The 19,981-nt window shown below is 40.5% G+C and overlaps 1 protein-coding gene across 1 annotated transcript; it reads left to right on the plus strand.

The window, feature by feature from the left end:
* The first annotated feature begins 8,003 nt into the window (after positions 1-8,003).
* On the plus strand, positions 8,004-17,956 carry spag6 (sperm associated antigen 6). Its single transcript, XM_017716175.2, has 11 exons — positions 8,004-8,102; positions 8,584-8,679; positions 9,109-9,275; positions 10,563-10,746; positions 12,811-13,016; positions 13,188-13,361; positions 14,691-14,843; positions 15,236-15,427; positions 16,327-16,443; positions 17,505-17,650; positions 17,796-17,956. The coding sequence occupies exons 1-11, from the start codon at positions 8,078-8,080 to the stop codon at positions 17,857-17,859; spliced, it is 1,524 nt and encodes a 507-aa protein (XP_017571664.2). The 5' UTR covers positions 8,004-8,077; the 3' UTR covers positions 17,860-17,956.
* The last annotated feature ends 2,025 nt before the right edge of the window (positions 17,957-19,981 follow it).

Consider the following 19,981-nt stretch of genomic DNA (forward strand, 5'->3'; position numbering starts at 1 on the left):
AAATCTCTGTTGATACTTACTGAAAGCAAGTCACCTGAAAAGTATGGAAGCTGTAATACAAGCAAAGAATGGACACGCTAACCACTGAGAAACGTGATATTGCGTTGTCAGTACAGAATAACTTAGAGGAAGGGCCGTGATACTGCTACAACAAGTGTTGTTTAATGGTACACCAACAGACAAAATGAAAACCCTCCTAGCCATGCACTACACCTCAATGATGACTCCTAGCCCTCTTTCAAAGGTCAACTGGTCCCCGGCAGCCTACTAGCTTGAGCCAAGTCCTTGGGAGTGCCTAGCCCCAGCCAGCACAAACACCACAGGTCCTCCCCTAGGGCCATGCCCCCGCTGTTGCAGCTTTTCCGGCGTATGGTAGAGCTCCCCACAGTGCATTGCATCAAGTCCTGTGCAGCTGGGGCTCCAACAGCAGCCCAGCCTCCAGCCTTGCTACGCTAGTCTAACCTCCAAGCCTCGTCAGACCATGTTCCCCAAGAATCTTTCAGCATTGTTCTTGTCATTTGGGTGCAGTAATGTGCTGGAGGTTAGGGAACCAGCCCTGTGTCTGGAAGGTTGCCGGTTAGATCCCCAGAGCTGACAGTACATGACTAAAGTATCCATGATCAAGGCACCTAACCCCCAACTGCTCCCTGGATGCTTTGGATAGGGCTACCCACCGCTCCGGGCAGGTGTGCTCACTGCCTCCTAGTGTGTGTGTGCTCATTAGTGTTTATGTGATGTTTCACGTCACTTATGGGTTAAAAGCAGAGGTGAAATTTCCCTGTTGTGGGACTAATAAGGGTCACGTAATAATTAATGATCTTTCACCAGGCTCTCTTGGAAGATTCTTGCAGTGCCATTTTTTCCCCCAAACCACAAAGAGGTGTTATCCCACTTCTGACACCATGTCGGCAAAGGTCATAGTAAAAGACCATGATTCTGCAGCCATAATTGCTCTTTAATAACACATCAACAGAAAGGCACATGTAGAACACTGAAACTGCGGGGGAGGTCATCACTAGCCACACCCCCTACAGTGGTGCCACAAAAATCCAGAGAGTGAGATTTTAAAGTCTAGTTAAGTGTCTCTCAGATGCTTTGAAGGTGGGAGAAAATTTTTAAAAACTAAAAGTTCTTTGGAGCAGATACATGAGGGTGGGCTGTATGAAATGGCATTTTTTCCTGTCAACTAACATTACTGCTGGAAGCCAAAAATCACATCTGTATTTATTAGCCTCTACATCAGTATATGGGGGGATGGTTGGGAGGATTCACAGCGATTGTATGATATATGTGTGTTATGTTTTCTTGATAGAACAAATATGGATGAAAACAAAAAGGAATAAATATACATAACACATAGCCCAACGAATAACATTAAATGCTAGTTGTGTGCTTTTTGGGATGACTTTAAAATTGTATAGCAAATTGCAATGCCTGATGAGTAATCAAAAATTAATGAAATCACACTGAGAAAAATGGACCAAGAGCAGTGCAATTGTGGTCTAGTGGATTTTCACCCTATTACATGAGTTTACATCATCTGCGCTTCAAGCAATAGTACTTTTACTGAGTACTCAACAGTATGTGCCTGGTGGTGTTTGTATGAGATGCAGAGCAGATAGTTCATACAGCATTAGACACTATCTATAAACTCTGTTTTACAGCACAGATTCCTTTAGCTGTTGTTTACTCGAGCTCATGGTAAAGAGTTTCCTGAAGGGGTTAAGCCGGATAAGACCAGCATTCTGAAGCCAACAATGATTATGCAGACTTTTAGATAATATGACATGTTGTGATTATGTAATGTATGATACATCCGGACTGGTCAAGTTTTACAGCCCATTTTTAGTCTGCCCCAGAAACACTGATCGCTGAAAGTACCAAAGGAAAGAACATAAACTATTACAAAAACAACTTCAAAGTAGCCGTCAGTGCAGACTGTTAAAGGGGAATTCCACAGTTTTTTCACAGGTTTTGCATAATTCAGTCATTGAGATGTAAACAAAGTCATTCAAAGCGGTTTGATGGGAAATGATTCATTGTAGACAAACTTACCAGCTTAGATTTCTTTACTGTAGTGGTGATAGGAACCAGGGTTATGGTGTGTACAGTGCTATTAGCCATAGCCGCAGTAGCTATTTTATTATCTATGCAAAATGGCCAGTGTCTTCTGTGTTTTAATATGTAATGTTGATCATATTAAAATCTTGTTATATTATTGTATTTTTTGTCTTAGAACAGCTTCAACCATCTCTCCACCGTAGATGGAGATGAAAAAAAGAGAAAATATTCACATTGAAACATATTAAATGCATAATACTTTTCAAACTGCTCTGCTCTCAGCTGATTTGAAGAATAGTTTTATTGCTCACATTAATGTTAGCACAGTTGCAGCACACTAACTAGCTCATCATCAAGACCTGTGGGCTCTAATATTGTTTTTCCTCATATAATTCTGCGTTCAGCATGAGGCCTGCGTGGATATTTCTCCCAGGCCGAGTCTTGCTGTTTGATCACAAACATAATCGCACCAGAACTCTGGAGTCCAGCCCAGTCTCTTTCCTTTGTTTGCGGGTATAAAAGCTGAAGCAGTGAGGGCCTCCATGCCTGTGTGTTTCCACTTTGATCTGCTCCGGCTTTGGTTGACTGGTCCTCACTCTCAGTCAGAAAAAAGCACGAAAAATCAGGCCATTCAGCACATGAACCTGCTGCTCTGCTTTAAATGGAGGAGTTTGTGGAACTACTCTGGGACTTGCAAAACTACTGTAATATAGAAAATGGATCTTTTCAGATGTTTCTACAGCTGTTGTAGACTGTGGTGGCAAAAGCTCTGACTCATCTTGTTACTATTATTATTAAGTGCCGTCAAGTTGTTTCCAGAGATGTAGCCAAGCGGTGGCCAGTGCCACCCTGAAATGAAACATGGCAACACTTGTGGTCAATGGATGTGAGACAGCCAGCCATCATTAATAAAGCATTGGTTATGGTTTATGGTGAAAATCTGCCATCAAGCTAGCAATCAGGTATGAGAGTCTGAAGACGCTTCATTGAATAATAACATAACTTGCTGTGATGGGCTAAATTAACCAGCAAATAGGCAAGTAATTGTGCTCTGGGACCCTCAGCAGTGCTGCTCTGTGAGCTAAATTATGATGTACCCTATGCAATGAGAAGTTAAGTAAACAATCAAAAACCATCAGCTGTAATCGTATATCATTCTAAATAAATTCTTTTCACAGTTGAATGAATGCATGCGTATGCATGAGTATGCATGTGATCACCATATACAATGCTGTCTGGCTAGCTTTCTAAACATCAGACTCGTGTACCTGTGCTCTAAATGAATAACTTCTGTTTAGATTAGATGTTTTTGTCAATGCTGTGCATTGAAAAAGTGATGCATTAAATTACTTGATTCAAATACATTATTTCCTCATTAATGACCAAAATATGTGAAATCAACACAATTTTGTCTGTAAGTTCGCTTTCAAGGATGGCACAGTGCTTAGCACTGGCTGGTTCAGGATTCCTCTGACTTTATTCATCCATCTTGTAGCTGCTCGTATTCTTCCTCTTTTACCTTAAACTCTTCCAAGCATAACAAATGATCTGGTTCTTGTCAGAATATGCCCAAAATAAGAGCTCTTCAGTTTGGTTATGTGGGCTTTGAGTGAGACGTGAGGTCTGATATTTTTAAGGAAACATTAGTTTGTATATTTGCTGTACAAGGTACTTTAAAAAGTCTTCACAAACACCAAAGGCCTTTATATTTCTCTCCCACGAGTCCCTGGCTGGTGACCATGCAGCTGGAGTTTGTCCCGGGGGATGAGAGGGTCGCCTCAATGCGAATTAAAATCGCAGAGAGGAAAACTTTGACTGTTGTCTGTGCTTATGAACCAAACAACAGGTCAGAATATTCGGCCTTCTTGGAGCGAGTGGGCGGGGTTCTGGAAAGGGTTCCGCCTACATACTCCATAGTCTTACTGGGAGACTTCAATTCAACTTCAAAACCTCCATTGTGGATCTGCCAGGCGTAGCTGTGGCCAAAAGCTTGTGGGTGCCTGTCAGGGCGGTAACCCAAGAACCTCCTGGTGGACACCGGTGGAGAGGGAGGCTGTCAAACTGAAGAACGAGGCCTTTAGGGACTGGTTGGCCCGAGGGACTCCCAATTCAGCAGATAGGTACCGACAGGCTAAAAAGGTGGCAGTTGCAGCGGTGGCAGAAGCAAAATCCGGGGCATGGGAGGGGTTTGGTGAGGCCATGGAAAAAGACTTTCGTTCGGCCTCAAAGAGGTTCTGGACAACTGTCCGGCGACTCAGGAGTGGTCGGGTGGCTGCGCCCAAGCTGTATTCGGCAAGGGTGGAGAAACTTTGATTTCAAATGAGGATATTGTCGGTCGGTGAAAGGAGCACTTTGAGGAACTTCTTATTTCGGGAGACGTGCCTCCCTCATGGGAGTCAGGGCCAGAGGCTGCTAGGGTATCAAGTTCCATTTCCCTGGTGAAGGTCACTGAGGTAGTTGGTAAGCTCCTCAGTGGCAAGGCACCGGGGGTGGATGAGATTCATCCAGAGATGCTTAAGGCTCTGGATATTGTGGGGCTGTCATGGCTAACACGCCTCTGCAATATTGCATAGACCTCAGGAACAGTACCCTTAGACTGGGGTGGTGGTCCCTATTTTTAAAAAGGGGGACCGGAGGGTGTGTGCCAACTATCGGGGTATCACACTGCTCAGCCTCCCCAGAAAAGTCTATGCAAAGGTGCTGGAAAGGAGACTCTGACCGATAGTTGAACCTCAGATTGAGGAGGAACAATGTGGATTCCGTCCCGGCTGTGGAACAATGGACCAGCTTTTCACCCTCTCACAGATTGTTGAGTGGGCATGGAAGTTTGCCAACCCAGTCTACATGTGTTTTGTGGACTTGGAGAAGGCTTATGACCGTGTTCCTCGAGATATCTTGTGGGAGATCCTCCAGGAGTATGGGGTGCCGGGGCTACTACTGCAGGCCATCCAATCTCTGTACTCCCGGAGTGAGAGCTGTGTCCGTATACTCGGCATTAACTCAGACTCTTTCAGTGTTAGCATTGGACTCCGCCAGGGTTGTGCCCTGTCTCCACTCTTGTTCGTGATATTCATGGACAGAGTGTCAGGGCGTAGCCGGGGTCAGGAGGGCATTATGTATGGAGGCTGGAGGGTGGCATCTCTGCTATTTGCAGATGATGTTGTTCTTTTGGCAGAATCACATGGATGCCTCCAGCGCTCGTTGGAGCGGTTTGCAGCTGAGTTTGAAGTGGTTGGTATGCGGATCAGCATCTCCAAGTCTGAGTCCATAGTCTTGGCCCAGAAAAGGATGGCATGCCCACTCCAGGTAAGGGGAAAGGACCTGCCCCAGGTGGAGGTTTTTAAGTGTCTTTGGGTCTTGTTCATGAGTGACGGGAAGAGGGATCGTGAGATCGGCCACAGGCTGGGACAGAGGGCAGCAGTAATGCGGTCACTGTACCTGACTATAGTGGTGAAGAGGGAGTTGAGCCAAAAGGCAAAGTTCTCTGTATACCGGTCGATCTACATCCCAAACCTCACCTATGGTCATGAGCTGTGGGTAATGACGAAAGAACGAGATCACGAATACAAGCAGCGGAAATGAGCTTTCTTTGTCGGGTGGCGGGCTACACGTGATAGAGTGAGGAGCTCGGTCATCCGGGAGGAGCTCAGAGTAGAGCCGCTACTCCTCTGCATTGAGAGGAGCCAGCTAAGCTGGTTTGGGCATCCGATCCAGATGCCCCCTGGACACTTCCTGCTGTGGGTGTTCCAGGCACTGCCTACCAGGACAAGACCCCGGGGTTGTCCTGGGACCCGCTGGAGGGATTATATCTCCAAGTTGGCCTGGGAGTGGCTTGGGGTCCCCAGGAATGAGCTGGAGGAAGTTATGGGGTCATCTGGGATTCCCTGCTCTCCCAACTGCTACCGCGACCCTATCTGGACTAGCAATCAACGATGATGAAGATGATGGTTATGAATGCGCTGCCTGATGTCTAAAATGTTGTTTTACAATAATTTTGCGATAATGTTTTGACCTAAATTGTATTTTTAAAAGCTATTCGCAACAAAGAGATATATGCAAGGCATTGTACAGAAAAGTAGTACCCATAGAAAGAAAAGTTCATTTTTATCACTATTTCACCATCATCAACACTATATATAAACAGTCAGAAGACACGTTAGGTTGATTGATGGTTTTGGATAGTAAATGACATGGCTATATTTGTGCTGTACACATCATGACCCCCGGTGTCTATGCCCTGTAAAGAAATCTGAGTCTGTAAGCTTTTCTACAATGAACCACTTCACATCAAACCACTCTGAATAACTTTGCTTACATCTCAGTGATTGAATCACTGTCAAAATTTTCAAGAATTGAAAAATCAGTGGTTTTCCACTTTAAACAAAAACTTCAAGCATTCAAAGTTTATCAGTCAGTTTTGCCTGGTTTAAAAACAGAGTTGTTTTATAAGACTGAATTCAATATGATATATTTTAACATACTAAAAAAAACATTTCCACATGAAGAATAAGTTGAAAGCATTAATATATACAGTACATGGCAAATGAATATATGCACTTCTCTAGCTGAATCCTGGTTGCCTATTTGGGCTTTGATTCCCCTGAGAGTTGGTAAAAGATCTCCTGTGGTTTTAGCAGGACTGAAATCTTTTAACTGCAGAGCAACATTGAATTAAGTGGGATGGTAACTGAATGTTTTATGAAGGTGGGAGTTTGGTCTCAAACTTTAACAAGAAAAGGAGGCGTATCTCTCCCTGGGACTCATTTACCAGCCTTACATCATTACCTTATTGTGCTCCTCTCTGATTAGGGCCTGAAACAGATAGGAGAGGACCTGACAAACAAGCTGGCATTTTACATTTGGTTCATTAATAAAGAGACTTTCTGACTTTTCAGAGTTGCATTAAACACTTTTTTAGCCTTGTCGACTACTGCAACACAAATAGGATTCTGACACAAATATATATATATATATATATATATATATATATATATATATATATACATACACACACACACACACACACACACACACACACACATATATTCGTGATTCAAGGCTCACAGTATTGCTGAATCTCTTGTAGCTGTCAGTGACAGAACAACAGAAGTCAGTCGTGGATAAAATCAACACTTTCTTATGTCTTTCAGTGTATTTCAGTGGATCTAACCGAAACCAGAGGATTTTTGGTAAACATGGCAAATATGCTGTTTAAAATCGAGCGTGAAAAGAATACCTACGTCACAACTTTCTGATTTTAGTCATATTTTCATCAGGATGATGTTTAACAGTTTAAGTGTGCGCGTATGCTGCCACCTAGTGGTTCTCTAATGTAACATATAAAATACAGTAGAAACGCGTCCAGAGATAAACTAGCAGGGTGCTTACAGTGGTAGGCACTTGACTGGGATTATAATTAAACTGGGGCAGATAAAGAAGAGAAGAACTTTCATTATATATATTTTTCACTTTTTTCTGGTATTTTTATAAGTTAAATTTATTTCCTGTTTTTAGTAATAAACACGACATAATTGACCAGAATTACAATTAAATAGAGAAATCAAGATTTGATTATTTGTTTGTTTGCTTGTTTGTTTATTCATGGGACCCTTGGCTCATTGGGGCTCAAAGTGGCTGCCTGTCTCTGCCTAGCGCAAAGACCACCCCTGGCAGTCTGTTAGTCAGTTAAGTGAGTGTAACTTTCGCTGACGTTAAGCTGCTTTACAGATTGTCTTACATATTCAAAGGAGTAGAATCTTTTTTTATATGACAATATTTGAAACATAACACGTTAAGTAGCAGTAATGGTCGCACAAACTTTTAATAAAATGTGTTTTTAGCATTCTCAAAACAAACACCATAGAAGGCCATGGAATCTGCCACTTCCGGTTGGTTGCCATGCCAACAGCGGACCGCCTATTCCAAACAGAGCCGGAGAGAGAGAGAGAGAGAGAGAGAGAGAGAGAGCAAATAAAAGTCTACGTTTCTGATTCTCCTGTCGGTTTTAAGTGTAATTATGAGTCAGCGCCAGGTTCTGCAAGGTGAGAAAAGTCTCGTGTATTGATACGTATAAATATAAAACACATTTAAAGCGGTTAAATAATCATTAATGCTTGAGACATTTTAAAATGACCAGACCTACGTAGTTAGGTTAGATAGCGTAACTAGTTAGCTTAGCTAGTTACGGACATAAGAATGTTCACGTTTCCAAAGGAAAAAACACATTTTAAACACAACGTTTTATTTTTGTTTAATCAGATTTAACCTATACGTTTAGCTTAGCTTTATAACGCTATGTAAAAAATCTGTCAAGCTAGCAATCATCAGAGTTGGCATAGTAACGTTATTAGAGCCCATGTTGGGTCATCAGCAACAGCCGACTATGAATATGAACAGCATGTGACAGTCTTGCAATGTTTCTACTGTATTAGTTTTTCATAGAATTTAGTATATTTAATACATCAAATGACCCTGATGGAAACTGGCCATATACTTTCGGTGTTGAATGTTTTCCTGTTTCAGTGTTTGAGCAGTACCAGAAAGCGAGGACACAGTTTGTGCAGACAGTTGCAGAACTTGCAACAAGGCCACAAAATGTTGAAACTCTCCAAAATGCCGGTGAGTAGTGCAAACTGTCTGTAGTCTGTAGTGTTGTAGTCAAGACCACTAGAGTTGAGCCTGAGTCAAGACCGAGACCAGGAGTCGCTGAGACCGAGGCAAGGCCAAGACCCGAATGAAGATGTTTTTCAGAACATCTGCTACCAACTGAAATAAACGCTTAGCTGTAGTCAATGTAACATTGACATAAACAGATTTGTATAGACTTTACAGGTTTATATAGACTACATCTTTCAAGTCAAGTTCAGTATTGTACTGTCAATAGTAAATTGTCTCCATATTAGAGCATGTGCACTAAAAGGGCTTTTATATATTGAAAAGTGCCTTATGTGCACAGCATGCTGAACATTTTCTCTCTGACCTGCTCTCTGTTTTTTCACTGCTTCCACTCTTCTACTTACAAACATCCTCTCTGTCTCTTTGGCTCAGGTGTAATGTCCCTCCTGAGGCCTCTCCTGTTGGACACAGTCCCAACTATCCAGCAGACGGCAGCTTTGGCTCTTGGAAGACTTGCCAACTACAACGATGATCTGGCTGAGGCTGTAGTAAAGGCAGATATTCTTCCTCAGCTTGTCTATTCCCTGGCTGAGCAGAATGTAAGACTTTCATTTTTCACACCAAATAAAAGGTTTGCTGAGTTGTTACTTTGAATAGAACTGCAGTAAGCAAGAATGAAGAGTAGAGCTGAGTCAAGTTTGCTAAAGAGTCAGTTTTGTAATTTTTATAGCAGTTTTATTAGCAATACTTGTCTTGCTAATATCATGTTTGCAGCTCTGTGTTCTGTGTGTTTTGCTGTTGTGTAGTTTTTCTATTTTATATCATAGTGAAAATGTTCAGATATGGTACTATGGTATGGTATCTTATTTTGCTAATGGCATCATGTAAATACAGCTGAAGACCATTTCTGACAGGTAGAGGTGAATCACATGTCTTCATCTGTTTTTCACAGCATTTAAGAAAAATCTGACTTAAAGTTTCAAAATAATGCCTTATTATCTTAAACATTTTTCTAAACATCTTAAATGTATTACTTATTTACTTCACATTTTGACTTATTAAGATGTAATTCTGACATACTATGTCAAAATAACGATTTGAAGTAAGTGCATAGTGATTTTTGCTTAAGTCATAGTATAATTTTGGCACAGAAATTTAAAAAATTCAGAAATTTCAAAATATGGCACAATTTTACAAATTTGGGAAAATAAGTAATTTTTTGACAATATTTCAGGACAACAAGTAATTTTTTGACAAATATTTTGGAGAATCTTCATTGTTCTGACATAAGAAGTTTAATGTTGTCAAAAAAACTGTTTTTATGTCATTAATTCAACATTTTAAGTTATTAAATAGAGAAAATAGGCCATTATTTCATCATCAAAATTCAATGTCAAAAGCTTAGTTAAAAATGTATAAAATAATAAAATAAGTAATAAAAAATAAATAAAATTAAAAATTAAAACAACAAGTAATTATCTTGAGAACATAAGTCCTTATTTGCAGAAAATAAGTCATTATTTAAAATATTAAGCCAAATGTTTTGAGAAAATAAATCTGATATATTATGTCAAAATGTGAGAAAATAAGTTCAGAAATCAAATATTTTAAATGGTGTTGCCAGAGACAGAGAAGGGGAGAAAAACATAACACTAAACCTAGAGCATCAGTTTGCTTCCATACCTCTGTCACTGATATGTCTTGTTTGTAGAAATATTTTACCAGACTGTCCTTGCAAAGCCCTCTTCAGAGAATATAACAAATTATGATGAATTAATACTGAATGGTTTTGGATGCTCTGTGTTCTTATATAAGAGGATTCTACAGTGAATGTTTATGTTCTCATGTGTTCCTTCATAAATCTGACATTACTGTTTGCCCTGCAGCGCTTCTATAAGAAGGCAGCCGCATTTGTCCTTCGGGCGGTTGCTAAGCACTCAGCAGAGCTGGCCCAGGCAGTGGTGGACTGTGGAGCTCTTGATGCTCTTGTCATTTCCCTGGAGGAGTTTGATCCTGGAGTGAAAGAGGCTGCAGCATGGGCACTGGGCTATATTGCTCGGCATAATGGGCGTAAGTCAAGAGCCTGTACTATTATTGATATCCATCACATTCGACTGACATTACAAAACTATATGTTATTGCAGAATAACATACATAGGTACATAATTATATGTACCTTCAATTTACATTCTGTACAGTGCATCCGGAAAGTATTCACAGCGCTTCACTTTTTCCACATTTTGTTTTGTTACAGCCTTATTCCAAATTTAATTATATTAATCTTTTTCCTCAAAATTCTACACAAAATACCCCATTGTGACCATGTGAAAAAAGTTTTCTCGAGAGTTTTGAAAATGTATTAAAATTAAAAAACAAAGAAATCATATTTACATAAGTATTCACAGCCTTTGCCATGAAGCTCAAAATTGAGCTCAGGTGCATCCTGTTTCCACTGATCATCCTTGAGATGTTTCTACAGCTTAAATGGAGTCCACCTGTGGTTGATTGGACATGATTTGGAAAGGCACACACCTGTCTATATAAGGTCCCACAGTTGACTGCATGTCAGAGCGCAAACACCAAGCATGAAGTCAAAGGAATTGTCTGTAGACCTCCGAGACAAAATTGTCTCGAGGCACAAATCTGGGGAAGGATACAGAAAAATTACTGCTGCGTTGAAGGTCCCAATGAGCACAGTGGCCTCCATCATTCGTAAATGGAAGAAGTTCGGAACCACCAGGACTCTTCCTAGAGCTGGCCGGCCGTCTAAATTGAGCGATCGGGGGAGAAGGGCCTTGGTCAGGGAGGTGACCAAGAACCCAATGATCACTCTGTCAGAGCTCCAGCGTTCCTCCGTGGAGAGAGGAGAACCTTGCAGAAGGACAACCATCTCTGCAGCAATCCACCAATCAGGCCTGTATGGCAGAGTGGCCAGGCGAAAGCCACTCCTTAGTAAAAGGCACAAGGCAGCCCGTCTGGAATTTGCAAAAAGGCACCTGAAGGACTCTCAGACCATGAGAAACAAAATTCTCTGGTCTGATGAGACAAAGATTGAACTCTTTGGTGTGAATGCCAGGCGTCATGTTTGGAGGAAACCAGGCACTGCTCATCACGAGGCCAATACCATCCCTACAGTCAAGCATGGTGGTGGCAGCATCATGCTATGGGGATGTTTCTCAGCAGCAGGAACTGGCAGACTAGTCAGGATAGAGGGAAAGATGAATGCCGCAATGTACAGAGACATCCTGGATAAAAACCTGCTCCAGAGCGCTCTTGACCTCAGACTGGGGCGACGGTTCATTTTTCAGCAGGACAACGATCCGAAGCACACAGCCAAGATCTCAAAGCAGTGGCTTCAGGACCACTCTGTGAATGTCCTGGAGTGGCCCAGCCAGAGCCCAGACTTGAATCCGATTGAACATCTCTGGAGAGATCTGAAAATGGCTGTGCACAGACGTCTCCCATCCAACCTGATGGAGCTTCAGAGGTACTGCAAAGAAGAATGGGCAAAACTGCCTAAAGATAGGTGTGCCAAGCTTGTGGCATCATATTCAAAAAGACTTGAGGCTGTAGTTGCTGCCAAAGGTGGTTCTACAAAGTATTAAGCAAAGGCTGTGAATACTTATGTAAATATGATTTCTTTGTTTTTTAATTTTAATAAATTTTCAAAACTCTCGAGAAAACGTTTTTCACATGGTCACAATGGGGTATTTTGTGTAGAATTTAGAGGAAAAAGATTAATTTAATTCAATTTGGAATAAGGCTGTAACAAAACAAAATGTGGAAAAAGTGAAGCGCTGTGAATACTTTCCGGATGCACTGTATACATTTCATTGTCAAGAAATGAAAAACATAGCAATAACGTGTTATCAATTTGAAATCATCATAAAATGTCTCCTTCTCTACTTACATAACAAATGTGGTATGGATTAAAAGTTTAGTGTCTGCACTTTCAACAGACTTTCTCTGCTTTTTTCTGTGTGTTATGAGTGAAAAATTATTAAACATGATATAAGTAGAGGTGTTTCAGAGCAAATGTGCCATGTGGGACATGGGAATACTGCTCATCCAGGCCTTCTGAAGAGTTTACTAAGTATAAGATTTTCTTTGTATGTTTTTCTCTCTATATTGCAGAATTGGCTCAGGCGGTTGTGGATTCTGGGGCAGTTCCTCTGCTCGTGCTATGCATCCAGGAGCCTGAGATTGCAGTGAAAAGGATTGCTGCCTCTACCCTGAGTGACATTGCAAAACACTCCCCAGAGCTGGCTCAAACAGTGGTGGACACAGGAGCCATTGCCCACCTGGCACAGATGACCCTAAACCCAGACGCCAAACTGAAGGTCAGGGAAACAGCATGTAACACACAAGGCTAAACCTAAAGGGAAGTGTCTGCATAATTAAATGGTTAAGATGTAAACAAAGTCATTGAGAGTGGTTTGATTAATTTTGTTTATCATGCTAAGTCACTTAATGATTCTAGAGTTCATGTGATGTGTTTCACTCCCTGACAGAGGCAAGTGTTCTCAGCCCTCGGCCAAATTTCCAAGCACTCAGTGGACCTGGCAGAGATGGTGGTGGAGGCTGAGATTTTTCCTGCTGTGTTGGCAAGTCTGAAAGACCCAGACGAGTATGTGAGGAAGAATGTCACCACACTGATGAGGGAGATCACAAAACACACACCTGAGGTATCTGCTTCTCACACAAGCTACATCACTGCTCTATATATATATATATATATATATATATATATATATATATATATGTGTGTGTGTGTGTGTGTGTGTGTGTGTGTGTGTGTGTGTGTTTGTGTGTGTGTGTGTGTGTGTGTGTGTGTGTTTGTGTGTGTTTTTGTGTGTGTATATACCATCAGGGAAGAGATTTTGTATATATATATATATTAGCATTAGCAAAACATATAGATGCTTAAATGTACACTACTCACAAAAAGTTAGGGATATCTGGCTTTCGAGTAAAATTTATGGAAAATGTAAAAAGTTCACGCTACATTGATATTATATCATGAAAGTAGGGCATTTAATTAGAAGCACGCAATAGTGATTTTTTCACCTCCAACAATTTATTGAAACAGGAATGGTGGGTATACCCCAACAACACTGGTGGGTATACCCCAAGAAAAATTTCAATGTCCCAATAACTTGTTATGTGCCCTTGAGCAAAGTCAACACATTGTTTGCTGAGGCGTGGCATCCCACTCTTCTTGAAGTGCAGCCCTCAGGTCATTGAGGTTCTGGAGTACAGAGCTACGAGCCTCTACACAACGACTCAGCTAATTCCATGGGTTTTCTATGGGATTCAGGTCTGGAGAAAGTGCAGGCCACTCCATTCGAGGTACCCCAGTCTACAGCAGCCGTTCCCTAATTATGTAACCTCGATGAGCTGGAGCATTGTCATCCATGAGCTGGAGCATTGTCATCAGCTCGATGAGCTGGAGCATTGTCATCCATTAGGCCTGTGCTGTTCAAGCAGATGCACAATGACTGGATTAATGATGTTATTCAAGTAGCATGGGCTCGTCACTGTACCATTCACAAAGTGTAGGGCAGTTCTGTATTGACTAGACTCACCACCACCACCTTGCCTTTAAGCTCCTTGTTAGAGAATAGCAAGTTGTGCAAAAAGTACTGAAACATTGAACAGCTGGACATGTGCATTCAGAAGTTTAGAGAAGGTCACATTAAGTTCATCTGTAAAGGTTAGACTTCACTTTAGGTTCATCCTGAAATTTCATCCGAAAGCCAAATATCCCTACCTTTTTGTGAGTAGTGTATATATAATACATACAGGACATATTATTAGTACACATGTAGACACTATTCCACTCAGAATTCCATGTACTTGAAGGTGGTGATCAAATCTTGAGGGAGTTAACCTAGCAGTGACTCACTGTAAATATTACAGTATATGTTCTATAAATAGACAAATGTATGACCACACGTCCTGACATGGTGTGAAAACAAGAGTGTGCGTGCATTTGTATCTGTGCTTCTCTACAGCTCTCACAAATGATCGTGAACGCTGGTGGTGTAGCAGCTGTGATCGACTATCTTGGGGACTCCAGGGGGAACGTGCGTCTGCCTGGGATCATGATGCTGGGTTATGTGGCTGCGCACTCTGAGAACCTTGCCATGGCTGTCGTTGTGTCCAAAGTCAGCTTCATCTGAGTTTAAGCTGTTATATGGTTACTTGACATTATATATATATATATATATATATATATATATATATATATATATATATATATATATATATATATATATATATATATATATGGATGTATGTATATGTGTGTGTGTGTATACCATCAGAGAAAATTGCAATTTAATAAAAAAACCTAATACTAATATTTTGATAATTTTGTACTAAGTGTAGTATTATGTTGTCACATTATGTTATTATGTTATTATTACATTATTATTACATTACATAAATTTATATTATATTATGTCATTTTCTTATCATAGCTTATTTAGCTTATACTTGTCAGTTCTACATCTTCTGTTTGCTCGTCTCCCTGCTTATATGAACATCTCTCCTGTAGGGGGTGCCACAGCTGGCTATTTGCTTGGTAGAGGAACCAGAGGATCACATCAAGGCAGCCACAGCGTGGGCATTCGGGCAGATAGGGCGACACACCCCTGAACACGCACGAGCCGTGGCAGCAGCAAACGTGCTCCCCAAACTCCTCAATCTGTATCTGGACACACAGAGCTCTGAGGACCTGCAAGTCAAGGTGCACATGTTCATCACCGAGAATAAAGACAAAAAAATTGATCTAGAGTGAAGTTGTTCATGTGGCATTATAAAACGAATAGTTCCGGTTCTGAAATCTGAGCTATAGTCAAAGCTGTTGTAAAATACTTAATACACACACATACAGTACTGTGCATAAGTCAGAGACCACTCTTTGTTAATTTAATTTCCAATCATTAAGTTATTTGTTTTAGATTAGATATAAGATGATCCACTTGTGTAATTAAAAGCTACAGAGTGCAAGACCTGGTAGACCACACAAACTGTGCCCATCAGATAGAGATAGGGGAAGATCAAGCTCTGCTCTTGCTACACATCTGAAAAAATCCACAGCCATCCTTCCAGTGTGAGAAGACAACTCAGTACTATGAGTCTGAAAGGATGTGTAGCTGTCAAAAAGCCATTTAGTAGAAAAGGAAAGGGACAAGAAAGAAGAAACAAACAAAGAAGCCGCTGGTGTTCTCAGAACAACGTACTGACCGCCCCAGAGTGCAGACCTTAACATCACTGAATGTGTTTGAGTTACTTGGATCGTGAGAAGCAGAAAATGCAAACAGCTTTTAAGACTGAACTATGGAGGTGTGGAAAAATACTGCTGCAGATTTTTTGAAAAACTGAAAGCAAGACTCTTCAAAGGAATAGAAGCTGTAATAAAGGCAAATAGGAAAAAAAATATATTATTAAATTCTTGAGGCTTTCTGTCAATTTCTTTTTCAGTTTTTGTCCTGTTGTTGAAAAATGGCCTCCTGTAGCACTTTGCTTTATTTTAAATCTGTCTCTGAACCCAACAATATACAACTGACAAAGCTGGAAAGTCGCCCTCTATCAACTATAATATAAAATCAGCCATAATCTCTGCTCTGCTTATGCTTTCAACAGGCAAAGAAGGCCCTGAAGAGTGTCCTTCAGAAGTGCACCTACCTGCCCGCGCTGGAGCCTCTTCTGTATGAAGCTCCCAGTAACATCCTCAAACACGTCATCTGCCAGTTCAGCAAGGTGCATGACTGGGACTCCCTGTCAAACACATATGCTGCCTCTCAAAAGTTTGGGTACACCCGGCTTGTCTGTTTTCTTTGTTGTTTTTGCAGAATGATTTATTAATTAACCTTTACAGAAGCCAAAAAAGCTGAAGGACCAAAGTGCTGCCTTGGAATTAAAGCCAAAGGCCATGCATTTAATCCCTATGTTCATTAGCACTCGTTTCAGCTGTTAAAAGTACCTTTGAACCAAAAGAGGCTCAATATACGCCTTTAACAATAGTAGAAAAGATGAACATGAAGCTGAGTGTAGAGGCAAGATGTACCCAAAGGATTAGCACATAGCTGTTTTATTTTATATTAATTCTAAAATTTATTTAGCATATTATTAGGTAACATTTTATTTGGAGTAGTCATTTGTAGATGATTAATAAACTCTTAACAGAATGTCAGTAACACATCAACAACATATCAGTGAAGTAACAGTGGTGAAGCATCAGGTAAATGTCTTGATGTTCTGTTGATATATTACGTACAATATATAGATGTATTATTAATACATCAATTACTTCCTTTATGCAAAACCTAACCTACCCATCCTTACATAAAAACATATCCCTCACCTTAACCTCAACCCAAAGCCTAACCCTAACCCTGGCCCTAATCTTTAACCTTAACCGCAAGCCAAAGCCTAACCCTAACCTTGGCCCTAATCTTAACCCTAATTTTAACCGTAATCCAAAGCCTAACCCTAACCATGGCCGTAATCTTAATCTTAACCCTAACCTTAACCTCATCCCAAAGCCTGACCCTAACCTGTTAAATGTTTGTTTCATTTAAACGGACCATTTAAAATAAAGTGTGAAGTATTATCATTTTTAAATTTATTATTCTGCAAATTTTAGTGCACAAATACTTCTTATTTGCTGTGTGCCATAACTTTTACACATTTTAATTCAGAAACTAAACTGTAATTGTGCGTTACAATATGCAGAAGTGGGTTCTCTGTAGAGGATGTGTTATATCGCACGTCGGGGACCTTCAGTTATGTTCACCTGTCCTGTTGTCTGTGTGCTGAAGGTTCTTCCTCATGACAGTAAAGCACGGCGTCTGTTCGTGACCAGCGGGGGGCTGAAGAAGGTGCAGGAGATTAAAGCAGAACCCGGCTCCGCTCTGCAAGAGTACATCAACGCCATCAACAACTGCTACCCTGAAGAGATAGTCAGGTTCTTTCCCATAAACACTCGTGATAAACATTCCAGAGGCTCAGACAAATGGCAAAGCGTAATCATGAAATATGAAGGAAGTGGTTGACCATTGATTCTTTCCGCTTATTATAATATATTCTTGTAAATTTCTCTTCCGCAACAGGTACTACTCTCCTGGATACTCAGAGGCTCTGCTGGAGAGGGTAGAGAGCTATCAGCCAGCTTGAGATGGTCTTTTTTGGCCTAGGAACCCTATTTCCACAATCCAGTTCAACTTCTGTGTTTTATTAAAATTTGTCATCTATGGTGATATTATGCACTTTATTTGTTTGATTTCTACTCTGTTTTAGTGAAGCTTTGTTATATATGTAGTACAGGAGAGCGGGGCACAACACATTTATTCATGAAATCATTTTTAAAATATGCAAATTGAAATAATAATATATTTTCTACAAGCAACATATACATCTCTGCTACCAAGGAACATCTGAACTTTTGTTTCTAACACCTTCTGTACATTTACAATTCCACCAAACATGACAGGAAGCACAATGTTATCATTTACCCTGTGGTTGGGGTTAATTGTAACAGACAGAGGGTCAGTTTAACACTTTCTAGAAAAGTCTGATGAATTACAGCAAACAAAGTTTATTCAATATGATATGAATTAATATGACCACCTCCTTGTTTCTACACTCATTGTCCAGTTTATCAGCTCCACTTACTGTATAGCTGCACTTTGTAGTTCTACAGTTACAGACTGTAGTCCATCTCTTTCTCTGATACTTTGTTAGCCCCTTTTACCCTGTTCTTCAGTGATCAGGACCCCCTTGGACACCCACCATCACTGCTGGACTGAGAATAGTCCACCAACCAAAAATATCCAGCCAACAGCGTCCTGTGGGCAGCAGCTTGTGACCACTGATGAAGGACTAGAGGACGACTAACACAAACAGTGCAGTATATTTTACAGCTACAAGGTGGACTGACTGTGTCTAACAGAGTGGACAGTGAGTATTTAAAAACTCTGGCAGCACTGCTGTGTCTGATCTACTCATACCAGCACAACACACACTAACACACCGCCACTACGTCGGTGTTACTGCAGTGCTGAGAATGATCCACCACCCAAATAGTACCTGCTCTGTGAGGGTCCATGGGGGTGCATCTATATAATAAGTGGAGCTGATAAAAAGGACGATGAGCATAGAAACAAGGAGGTGGTCATAAGGTTATGCCTGGTTGGTGTATTTGCCAACCGTACTGCATTATATAAAATCTATTAATAAGACCAACAGCTTGATTATTAGACACACAGACATCAAATTATATATGAAAACTTGTGTGTCAAACACTGACAAATATGTTTTTTACCTAGTGAAGGACAGCAAATGAAAACATCACACATCAGCAGAACATGGAACATGAAAACATCACACATCAGCAGAACATGGAACATGAAAACATCACACATCAGCAGAACATGGAACATGGTTTCTTTAGAAGCTTGTAATGTCAGTATCATTAATATCCTTATTTAAAACCAAAACACGATCTGAGAGATACTAATAAAGTAGAAGAAAAACCTGTTTCCAGATGTTTTTCATGAAAACACTCTTTGGCACAGATCTCTTTCAGTTTCTGATGGATCGCTTTTCATGGGACCCAGGGGTTGGGAACTGTGGTAGTGTGGCCAGAAGCTCACGCTGCTTGACCTTGTATAACATAAAAGTCTGTGTTAAATTTGTTCTGCATGTCAGGTTGTTCCCCCATGTAGTACATGTTTGTGGTAATGCTGTGTTTCAGTGTGAACAGAAGGAAATATTCACATTGCTTGATAGGAGCAAAGCCAACGTTCAGTTTCAGTTGGACTCGATATATTAGTTGATCAAAAACTGAACCAGCACTAAAGTTATAGTGCCTAAGCATTTTTCATCAGAATCAGAATCAGAACCACTTTGTTTTGCCAAGGATGTTACACTTGCAAAGAATTTGTCACGTGTACGAGTTTTGACGTACTAAACAGACCAGACAAGCACATAACGAGGGTTTTCACAAAGTGAAAATTAAAATAAAAATACAATAAATACAGCAGAGAATAATAAAGAGAAGTGTGAATAACTGTCTATATGCACCTAAGAACACCTATATATATGAAGGTCTGATGACATATACTATAAAAACAATATTATATACAGAATATTACAGAATGACATGCATGTTTGCAGATATTTACATCTGGTAAAGCAGTTAAGATTTGGAACCTATAGGGAGAACCTACTTTTCACATTTTCTGTATAGTTAAATGTGCCATTATATGGATATATACTGTATCAGAAGTATTCACAG

The sequence above is a fragment of the Pygocentrus nattereri genome, chromosome 24 (genome assembly GCF_015220715.1).
Source record: "Pygocentrus nattereri isolate fPygNat1 chromosome 24, fPygNat1.pri, whole genome shotgun sequence".
Taxonomy (NCBI): Eukaryota; Metazoa; Chordata; class Actinopteri; order Characiformes; family Serrasalmidae; genus Pygocentrus; species Pygocentrus nattereri.

What these genes read in the sequence shown, in the direction of transcription:
- spag6 (XM_017716175.2), top strand. Translation starts at nt 8,078, where the DNA reads ATGAGTCAGCGCCAGGTTCTGCAAG. An exon ending in TATTGCTCGGCATAATGGGC is followed by an intron (nt 10,747 to 12,810) that starts GTAAGTCAAGAG and finishes TCTATATTGCAG; the next exon opens with AATTGGCTCAGGCGGTTGTG. An exon ending in TCACAAAACACACACCTGAG is followed by an intron (nt 13,362 to 14,690) that starts GTATCTGCTTCT and finishes GCTTCTCTACAG; the next exon opens with CTCTCACAAATGATCGTGAA.